The 11,994-nt window shown below is 28.9% G+C and overlaps 1 protein-coding gene across 1 annotated transcript; it reads left to right on the top strand.

The window, feature by feature from the left end:
• The first annotated feature begins 9,539 nt into the window (after window positions 1-9,539).
• LOC142523146 (uncharacterized) lies at window positions 9,540-10,771 on the top strand. The gene has a single exon (XM_075626795.1). It carries the CDS (start codon window positions 9,639-9,641, stop codon window positions 10,614-10,616), a length of 978 nt encoding a protein of 325 aa, XP_075482910.1. The 5' UTR covers window positions 9,540-9,638; the 3' UTR covers window positions 10,617-10,771.
• The last annotated feature ends 1,223 nt before the right edge of the window (window positions 10,772-11,994 follow it).

The raw sequence follows: 11,994 nt of genomic DNA, 5'->3' as shown, positions 1-11,994 counted from the left end.
AAACTTAAAACACATTTATCCATAATATTAATTTTTTTGATCATGCACTTTAATATTAATTAATAATGTGTGCATTGGAACATGAGTCAGACGTACATATAGGTTTCCTATCTAGTAAATAAATATTTATATAAATAGTTATTTTTTTATGTACTTTGATTCAATATTCTGTTTTTAATTATTTAACAAATTACTTCTTTCCTTTTTTTGTATTTTTAATATGCAACTTGTTTTTATGGATTTTGGACTTTTATAATTTGATTATTTTAATTTATATATTTTTTTCGAAAAAAAAAGCATTTATTGGTAAAACTTTCAAGGGTTTTGCACTTAAGAAATAGTTTTAAAAAAAATACCCTTCTCATGAAATAAAAGTATTAATTTATGTGGTCAAACTTTAAACTTTTTTTCTAAAATAATTTTGATTAATGTTCCTGAAAAATATTAACAATTTTTATTCAAAAAACTCTTAGATTAATGAAAAGAATGTCATAATATTTTTAAATAATCAATAAATTTATGTCACAACATACAATTTTTAGTCTAAACGTACACTAAAATTTAAAGTCTGAGACCAATATTTAATAATGAATACATTTTTATAATAAATCACAATTATTATCACATTAATTACTTTGAAGATAATCATGAAGGAAAAAATAATAATTTCGTATGTCTATTATTTAAACATCGGTCCACACCTTTAAGTTCTATCACTTAAATTATAATTTAATAATATGTCTATTTGTACCAACCAAAATTACGCACCATGTTAAATATTGATAGGTACGACAATGAGTAGAGAAAGGTAAAGCACAAAATAATATGTTAGAATTCAATAATGTTTTCTAGATCGGGAATTCAAACTCGTCTCCTAAAGCGTAACTCGGTTATGCTCGTAACAAATGTGTATTTAATGATGAATATTTATCGTCACATGTAAAATTCATATACGATTCATCGTTTTAAATAAGTTTCTGTTGAAAAATGATAGAACGATGTATGGAGATGCAGTGACAGAACCAGAAATATGGCTCTGTCTGAGCTAGAATTTTAAACTCTATAATCTTTTAATATTTTAAATTGATCTACCCGAACTAATATCATATTATTCCAAAATTTACATATAAATTTTTTTAAAAAAATTGGACCAGCCTGGATACAAGAGCACGTGTCTCCGCCTCTGTGGAGATGAATTAGAACAATATCTATCAAAAGATGATAATGATAAAGAGATATCAAATATTCTTTCCCTTCTCATTTTAGAGTAGGTCGCTTGTAAGACGGGTTAATCGTGAATGACTCAAACAAGATATATGTGTCATAAAATACGACACATGAAACCGTCTCACACAAATTTTTGTCCTTGTTTATTTCTTTTGGCATTAAATGGCTAATTGGATGGAAGGCACAATGTCAAGGATAGATATCCTCATCGTCAAACATTATCGTTGCTTGGCATCATGCAGTCGTACTTTTAAGGCACATAACCATTACACCTAACGGGGCAATATTAGGAGTGCCCCAATAAATAATTAAGTATACATCATGTCGTAACATAGTACAACCCTACTTATAACAATTATTTATGTTAAAATCGAAATAAATAATTTTACTTATGTGTAGACAATATTTGAAACACTGACATTTTTCTAATAATTATATAATTTAAAAAGATTTGAGTTATACAGTATATTTGAAACTTCATTCTATTTAAATTTTTATTTGTTCAAGCTCGAACTCGATCGAATAATCATTTTCAAGATCGAACTCCACTCTCGCACATGTTGAGGTACTCAAATCTCTTTCATTTATTTATTTGTTATGTTTATCGAAACAATGTGGACAGGTTTTTGGGATAGATGGCAACTTTCCCACAGATATGAATCAAAAGGACCTCGAATCACGTTAGGAGAAGCTCCTATTATATAGTCATTTTCAACTATCACCTTTAAAATAGGAAAGATGATTGGATGCTCAAAATAGATTTTAAAAAAGCATCTATTATGATCCAATTCGAAATAGTCTATAACTTTTTTATATAAATAATTTATCTTTGGAATTTAATTTAATCTATTAAAATATAAATTTATTTCATAATTTTACATTTTATTCATTATTATGCACATAGAACGAAAGTGTGTGAAAGGTTAAATTTTATATATACAAGAGATATTATTATTATCATCATCATTATATTGTGCCTGAAGATTTTTTGTTTTATCCTAGATTCGAACTGAAAGGTGTCATCTATTAAAAATTTAGGAGATATTTATGTTACTACACGGGTGGAAAATACAAGAGATTTGGATATTACTAAGTAATAATAACAATTATCATGCATCAATGTTATATTATAAACTTAAGAGAGTATTATATTATCCCAAAATAATTGTCTATTGTGTAGTGTAGTCTCGTGAATTTATAAGTCACTTTTTTTGTTCACTTCAGATATTCATATAATTATCTTGTGTAAACTAAATCGGAGTGTCACTCCGGATGTAGCATTTATCTTGTGAGATTGTCTCACGAATATTTATCCGTGAGACGGATCAATCATACCGATATTCACAATAAAAAAATAATATTCTTAGCATAAAAAGTAATATTTTTTCATGGATGACCCAAATAAGCACTACAAGAAAAATGTCATACGACAACGGTTAGCCATTTTAAAACTGTTGTTAAAGCCACTGTTGTTAAATGGTTCGCTCAAAGACAACGATTTTTCACCGTTGTCGTAGCTACAATTTGCGACGGTTTTCAATTATTTACGACGGAAAGCATATATAAACCGTCGCTAATTACCGACTGTTCGCCGTCGCTAAATTTAGCGACGGTTTAATAATAACCGTCGCTAAAGGTAGCGAAAGTATTCATGTGCAAAACCGTCTCTACTTAGCGACGGTTCATACATGATTTCCGTCGCTAATATTTTAGGTAAAATAAAAAAAATTAAGAATTTAATAAACCTGTGTTTTGAATTGGTACAATCGAGATAAAAAAATTAAGTGTCGTGAAGTGATAAAATCGTGTAAGAGATAAAAATTTTAATTGTTTTGAAGTGGTAAAAAAATCGTGTAAGAGATAAAAATTTTAAGTGTTGTGAAGTTGTAAAATCGTGTAAGTGAGAAAAATTTTAATTGTTGTGAAGTGAAATGGAAGAAAATGGAGCGAATTTGCAGGTATTTATAGAGAGTTGTGGAAGAAAATGGAGGGATGCTTAGGCGTGATCGAATTTTTGAATTTGCAACGGTTGGCTTACAGTCGTCGCGAATATTAGCCACAGTTTAAGCTACACCGTCGCTAATGTTAGCGACGGTGTTAGATAAACTGTCGCTAATTTCAAATTAGCGACGGGTGTACATGATATTGTTGCTAACTTTAGCAACGGTTTAAATGAAACCGTCGCTAATTTGAAATTAGCGACGATATATGTAAAACTGTCGCTAACATTAGCGACGGTTTTAGGAAAATCGTCGCTAAATAATGTTGTGTTTTATTCTAAACACACGCTAATCGACAACGGTTTTCATTCACATTCTTTTTAATGTTCTTTTAACATTAAAACTCATTATTTATGGTTTCCACTGTCCATCCACTCAATCATTTTAAATTTTTTTAATATTAAATAAATATGTTTTATAATATTTAAATCATTATGATTCTAATTTTTAAAAATAATATTACTTTTTAATAAAATAATTTTATTAATTTTAAAAAATAATATTATTGTTATTTAAATATTTTTATTAAACAAAGTAGATGCTTGAAAGAAATACCACGACAGAAAAATTATTTAAACAAAACATGAACACGATTTATTTGGGCATTATACTTTCCATTTAACACCCTATTGCACATGCCCTTAGTCGTGTATCATGGTATGTTTTAATTTTAATCTTATGATTTGTCAATATTTAGTTTTAATAAAATAAATTGAATTTTTTTTAGCCAAAACCACGGACTCTTTCGAATATTGTTTATCTGACATTAAGTTCTTCTATGCAATAAGAATAAATTCATTTTTCATACATCAAAATAAATCTAATCAAAAACAAAGATGAAAATAAATTTAAAAAACACCCCATATTTCAAAGAAAAAACTTGGAATCACTTCTTTTTATTTATGCTTAGATAAAATTTAATGTGTATAATATATATTTTATTCTTGTTATACGAGTCATGTAAGAGAGTATCGGTTCCAAACAAGCAAAATTTGATAGATTTAATATTTTTAGGTGAAAAAAGGCCAAAATAAAAAATCCAAGTTAACGTATAAAAACACAATATTGACAAATTACAAAAAGTAAAACAAAAAATAAGCAAGTTTATAGGACTAAAATAACAATTTTCTAACCTGTTATTTGCTACGTAGTGGGAGTAATTATGCAACCTATTAGCATCTGTTCCAAGATTTATTAAAATCTAAGTACGACTTATTTAAAATGAATTTTGAAAAAAGAAAAAATAAAAAAGAAAAAAAGAAAGCAGGCTTTACTCTTTAGGCGACATTGCACAGCGTAAATTATAGTATCCTATGTTGTTCTTTATATTTATTTAATTTAATTTTAATCTCTGCTGTCTTGTCTGTTGGTTCTATTTAATTTGTTTTCGTTAAACATAATGTAGGGACCCTTCCACCACACAATCTCAAAGCCAGTTTAATCTTTTATATAAATTTTTTATGGAAACAGATCATTTATAAGATATGATATATTAAATTAAGATTTTAGAATTATTGGGATGCAATTAGTCATTGTTTTCCTTTTCTAATTTCTTTCTTTTTTGGCTTCGAAAATTAAATTACAACTACTTATCTCGTAATAAGAGTATATCTTATCCAAATAGGCAAATGTGTTGTTTATGCTATATCGGGAGTACTAATCTTCACATTCTAATATCATTAGATTATGCAGGTTTTTCACATTTTTATGTAAGTTAACATATATGTTGATGATTTAAGGTATAATATTTGATAACATCATAGATAGATAAAATACTCAAAATATAACATAGAATAATCCTATAAAAATATATGCCACATTTGATATTTCTCATGTCAAGTTAACTATAATTCAAAGTCTTGTAACGAAAACAACCTGTCGAAAAATTATTTTTCCAAAGTACTTAAAACATAACCACATTCCTTTTTAAAAAAAACAAAAAAAAAAAACCAAGAATTTAATACACTTTTAATCTTCATAATTTCATACCAACACACTTTTGGTCTTTAAACGTATGAATGCGCAACACTTTTAGTCCTTAAACTTTGAAAATTGTAACACAATTAGTCTTTTCCATATATTTTATGGTTAAATATATTTGTGGGAACTACTTTTTGATATTTATTAATTCTTGGGACCAAATTAATCATGAAACTCTCATTTTTTATTTTAGTTTTAAAAACAACTTTTTTTCCATTTTAATATAAAAATAAAACATAAAAAATCATTAATATTTTATAAATAATTTTGAATACTTAATTTAAAAATAATCACATGCTAAAATCGTAATTTTAATAAGTTTGGAAGTTCTAGTAATCTTAGTTTCAAAAAAAAAAATCTAACATTAATATTTAAGCAAAATCAAAATTATATTTATAAAAAAATCTAAAATTTAGTATGTGAACTACAAAGTTTATAATCATGAATTTTTTTGATAAAAAATAATCCATTGTTTATAATTTTTTATTTAAAACTGTTTTATTTTATAAGTTTTTAATACAAATTTTAATTTATTTTGATTAGTTTATCTAAGTTTTCTTTGTGCTAATAATTTATGCACAAAATTAATATAAATTTTTGTTCATATATACAATTAATATATATTTATATTTTAGGTGTTCTATTATTTAGCTTCTTCATCTTTGCCAAAATTTTATTTTCTAAAATTTTTTGTTAATTTTTGGGCCCTAAAATATAATAAATATGATAATCTAGTCCTTATTATTATATTTAAACATCAAAATTAAAAGTGATGACTAATTTTGTTATATTTTTTAAAGTTTAGGGGCTAAAAATGTTTATAGACCAAAAATATTTTAGTAAGAAAATATGAGGACTAAATTTATATTTTTTATTGCAAAAATATATTTCAAATTTCATATCCGAAATTGGCCGATGACATGTGGGAGTGTTGCTATCGTCGAGGGGGGACTGTTTGGTTGAGGGACCTAATTCATTCAATTTTCTTAACGCTGGCATTTGGATACTTGGTTGCAAACAAACAGCATCGAACAAATTATCGCTATCAAACCCTAATTGGATTCGTGTGCTATCTCCTCTGTAAAGAACACCACAACTTACTTACGTACCCTTATCTCTTCCCTAACGGCCCCTCAAACATATGAATTTGTATATGCACGAATAAAGCTATCGTCTCCTTGAGCGTTCGTTGAGTGAACTGGTAAATCGAAAAACAAGGATAACATGAAGCTGTTTTTCGGTTTTTCGTTATTCACTACAACAAAATACGCCTTCAACCACACTCGATTTTTTTAAAAACCGTTGGCTTTTACTTTTTAACCACGATTTTAGTGAAAATCGTTGTTAAAAAGCAGTCAAAGACAACAGTTTTTTTGACCCCAAAAATACGCTAAAAGACAACGACGCTAAAGACAATCGTTGTCTTTTAGCGTAGTTTTTGGTGGTAAGTGACAACGATTTTATAAACTGTTTTCTATTAGCGTGTTTTTGTTACAAACGACAACGATTTTCTAAAACTGTTGTGGATTAGAAACCCTTATAAAATATTTTAAAATTCCGTTTTCAACCAATGTGGGACAAATATATCACAATCACATCTCTTTCAGAACGTAATATCCTCACGGACTACCCCTCGATCCACCGTCGCATTGAATCTAGAGATAAATTCTACAAGTTCAAGAGGTGGCTCCCATGATATAACATTTTGTCCTGCATAACACTTATTTCTCAGTGTTCATGTTGGTGACCTGCTTCAATACCATTCTCCTACGCTCCGGGATCAGGCCCACACGACTGCACAATAAACTCCTATAGCAACTACTATGTTTCCGTTATAGCTTTACGAAAATGATTTCACCCAGTTGTTATGTGAGTTTATTATAAGCCCTTATAAAGCATTTTAAACGTTTATTTTCAACCAACGTGGGACAAAGATATTACAATCACCAATCCTTCAAAAAACGATGTCCTCGTCGCGACCTGCCCTTTGATCCACCAATGTCTGGAATCTAGAGATGATTCCTATAGGTTCAAGAGGTAACTCACGTGATGTAGCACTTTGTCCATAGATTCAAGAGATGACTCACACCTCTGTAGCTTTTTGTCATGCATAACACTTATTTATCGGTGTTTCTGCTGGTTATCGACTGATATCATTATGTCAGCCTCGATCCTAGGCCAACTTGCGTGACTGCACAATGGACTTTTATAACAACTATTTCTTATCTATAATCATTTTATAAAAATGATTAACATAAGTAGTTATAAAAGTTTATTGTAAACTCTTATAAAATATTTTAATTTTTCATTTCCAACCAATGTATATAAGGATATCACAAAATTAAAATTGAATAACTTTATATTTCAATCACTCTTTTTTTTTATGAAAAAATTATACTAATAAAAGACACTCTTTATGAAAATTATATTGGTTCAAATGTCAAATTTGTAGTTGATTGAAACAAAAATTTCCTGCGTAAAGTTGATTTTCTGGTCTCCCTTGAAATAGGAAGAAAAACAGGAAAAAGGTTGTATGGAAATGGAAACATGAATGCCAAATCTCTACTTAGATTCTTTTCATTGAATTGGCATTTTCAATGCAAGACGTAAAAGGATCGACATCCACTCACTATTTTTTATAAGAATAAATTATATTATTTTGATATGTTTAATGTGATTGTTAATTTATTTTTATTTTTTTGTTATACGCAAAAACTTTTATAAGAATTAAGATGGCATGTTTTATATAATTATTTATTATTTTATACATAAAAACTCATATGAGACATTCTCACATATCAATTTTGTGAGATAAATATTCTATTTGAGTCAACTCATATAAAATTATTATTTTGATTGTAAATATGAGTAGAATTGACATATATCACGAATGAATAACTTTACGCCGTCTCACAAAAACCTTCTCTTTGTTATAAACAGTCTATTTTATAGTTAGATTTTATATATTAAAGAAAATATCCGAGTTCTATAAATCACATGATAAATAATAGAATCTTTGTACCTAAAATCTACATATATCTTATTACTATCTTATTAAAGAAGAGTGTCATATATTTATATTTATACTACTATTAATTAAAGTTGAGGTTCATATAGTGTTATATTAGCTCACTTTTAATTGATGTGGTGAAGCTTTATTTAAAATTATAATTATATCTTCATTGTATAATTTTAATAAGTCTCATGTCATATTTAATTTGGCAGAATATCGTAACTAAATTGACACTTTTGAAACAAATGTGCACATATATTATGTTACACACACAATGTGTCTCTCCAGTCGATAGTAGATATAAAATCTGGTTTTGATAAAATCATATATATGAAAAATAGTAGGGTTTTTGTGAGACGAGAATCAATCATGGTCTATATCTTTGTTAAACGTAATACTTCTGATATAAAAAATGATATTTTTTTTATGATTTGAGTCGTGTAAGAGATTCGTCTCATAAAATTGACAGACAACCTCATAAGAGTTTTGAGATGACATAATTAACCTGCTCATAGTTGATTTTTTTTAATTCTCATCGACCAAGTTATTATAAAATTGCAATAATATATAAATCAATTTTGTAAACTGATATTTTATTTGACATGATCTATAAAAAAATAAATTATTATTTTTTATGTTATAGATATTATTTTTATTTTAAATATGTATGGATAGGATATATAATAGTGTTTAGGGACTGGATTGTTTATCTCTTAAATTAAAAATATATAGAACATGTCTCTTGTGAGACGGTATCACGAATCTTTATCTGTGATATAAGTTAACCCTATCTATATTCACAATAAAAAATAATATTTTTAGCATAAAAAGTAATATTTTTTCATAGATGACCCAAATAAAATATTTATCTCACAAAATACGACTCATGAGATCGTTTAACACGTATTTTTACCAAATACGTAATAGTTGTCGTTATTTTATTTATACAAGGAAAAAAATCATTACTCTCGAAAAGTCTCAATCAACTTTTTAAGCACAGGTCTACGAGAAAACGAATGAACACATGTAAACGACTAAAACGACTTGTTAAAATCCAAAAATATATTAATTTGATTTGGCAATTTTTTCAAAGACCAGATAAATTAAATTAATCCAAATTTTATGTACTAATTCATGTATTTTTTTATGAGATGTATTGTTTGAATATTTTCATTCGATTATTTCGGTTCAAATAATATAATTTTATTTTAAAAAATTCAATTATTAATTCTATATCTATATATATCTATAATATCTATATCGCTTTCCACGTCTTTTTTGTTTTTTAAAATTATTTATTTATGGACTCTCCCACCACCTCTTACCTCTAATCTTCGTAAACATCAAAGAGCTCCTCAGCATGTATAATTTCACCATTAAGCCGTAAAGGTAAGTACAGAGAGCTATTTTCGAGAAAAATGGAAGAACCAGAGTCCCCCCTTCAAATTCTTACACCATATCGTGGCGGTGGAAGAAAATGTAGTAATCCAAACTCACCTGAATTCGAGTTTCGGATGATTCGAAACCCATCTTTTCCACAGCCTAATCTCCTCTCTGCCGATGAACTCTTCTATGACGGATTTCTCCTCCCCCTGCACAAGATTAACCTCTCCAACGTGCCTCCACCTCCGCCGCCGCGTCAGGACATTATTGAAGCATCTGGACACGGGAAAGAATCTTCGAATGTTGAATCGTCTGAGTTGTCAGCATCTCCTAGGTTGACTTCTTCGAAACGTTGGATGGATATATTCAAGAAAAGCTCACGCTCATCGACCACCGCTAGCACAGATGGTAATGGCAAAAGGAAGGGTATTGATGATTACAGTAAGGAGAAGAGGAGAGAGAAGAATAATGCTGTTAGCACGAGTAATGGGTTCAGCGCTTCGGAGCTAAACATAAACCTTTGGCCGTTCCCAAGGAGTAAGTCCGCCGGGAACGACGGGACCAGGCCGCGACCTGCTCCGGCGGCTCGGAAAGTGAGTAGCGCCCCGTGCTCCAGGAGTAACTCAGCATGCGAGTCAAAGTCCAGGAAGTGTCCCAGTAGCCCTAGCAGAGTCGCTGGCGTTCACTTGGGGAGGAGCAGTCCTGTTTGGAAGGTTCGCCGCGGTGGTTCTGGTGGCGGCGTCGCAGGAAGTGCGCGGAGTTCAGACGCATTCCTGAAGAGTGCTCGACAGGGTATCAGAAAAGATGGGAATGACAGTCGCCGGAAGACACAAGCCGTCGGGTCTGTCAGCGGAGGTCCTGTCTATATCGACTACCGGCATCATCTAAGCTGCAGAAGTGACGATAACACCGCTCACGGCGGCGGCGGCATATCTGGTGAAAGGGTACGTGGCAATAATTTATTCAACATCCGAAGCCTCTTTACAAAGAAGTCTAATTCAGTATCAATATAATATATACTATTTAATTAGCATACAAATGGATATCACTGTGTTTGCTAAGATCGTTTTCCACTCATAGCGAGCGGCTCTAATTTCAAATCGAAATATTTCTTATTATTTTATTTACTACAACAACCCATTTATTTCACAAAATATTTTTAAACAAATTCTGCAATATATCAGGGTAATTTGTAGAAAAATACACCTGTCAATTATTTTTTTAAGATTCAGTACACGTAAGTTTTTTTTTTGTATTTTAATATCTGACAAAAGACAAACTTAGTTTTTACTACACGTTTCATGTATTTTTACCTTTTTACCTTTTTTACTTAATAAAAAATTATATAAATCCCTTTTTTTGTTAGTCATCTTCTCTTTCCACTCACCATTTCCAATGCATTTGGACCACATACATTGAATTAAAATATTTTTTTATTTTAAAAAACAATTCACAACTAAGCATTTAACTTTTTGAAATACTTAATTTTACTTGCGAAATATTTAATTTCAATTTTAAAATACTTGATTTAGTAAATGAAATACTCATAATGTGTATTAAAATATTTGATATTCGAATATGCAACGCAAGTTCACCAAGTGCTCGTATTTCCTTCCTAGATCCATTTGGATGACATGTTCATTTCATTTAATTATTTTTTTATTTTAAAAAACAAAACAAATTCGCAACTAAGCATTGAATTTTTTCAAGTACTTAGTTTTACTTACGAAATACCTAATTGCAGTTTTAAAATACTTGATTTGGTAAATGAGATACTCAGAATGAGTATTAAAATACTGGATATTCGAATATGCAACGCAAGTTCACCAAGTGCTCGTATTTCCATCCAAAATCTATTTAGATAACTTGTTCATTTCATTTAATTATTTTTTTATTTTAAAAAAAATAAATTCGCAACTAAGCATTGAAATTTTTTAAGTACTTAGTTTTATTTGCGAAATACCTAATTTCAGTTTTAAAATACTTGATTTGGTAAATGAGATACTCAAAACGAGTATTAAAATACTGGATATTAGAATATGCAACGTAAGTTCACCAAATGCTCGCATTTCCATCCAAGATGCATTTGGATGACATGTTCATTTTATTTAATTATTTTTTTATTGTTAAAAAACAAATTCGTAACTAAGCATTGAACTTTTTCAAGTACTTACTTTTATTTGCAAAATACCTAATTTAAATTTTAAAATACTTGATTTAGTAAATGAAATACTCAGAATGAGTATTAAAATACTGGATATTCGAATATGCAACGTAAGTTAACCAAGTGCTCGCATTTACATCCAAGATGCATTTGGATGACATGTTCATTTCATTTAATTATTTTTTTTATTTAAAAAAAAAAAATTCGCAACTAAGTATAGAACATTT

Source organism: Primulina tabacum, chromosome 13 (assembly GCF_025594145.1).
Source record: "Primulina tabacum isolate GXHZ01 chromosome 13, ASM2559414v2, whole genome shotgun sequence".
NCBI classification, from domain to species: Eukaryota; Viridiplantae; Streptophyta; class Magnoliopsida; order Lamiales; family Gesneriaceae; genus Primulina; species Primulina tabacum.
Note: the sequence above shows the minus strand (reverse complement) of the source record. Positions and strands in the feature narration are given on the sequence as shown.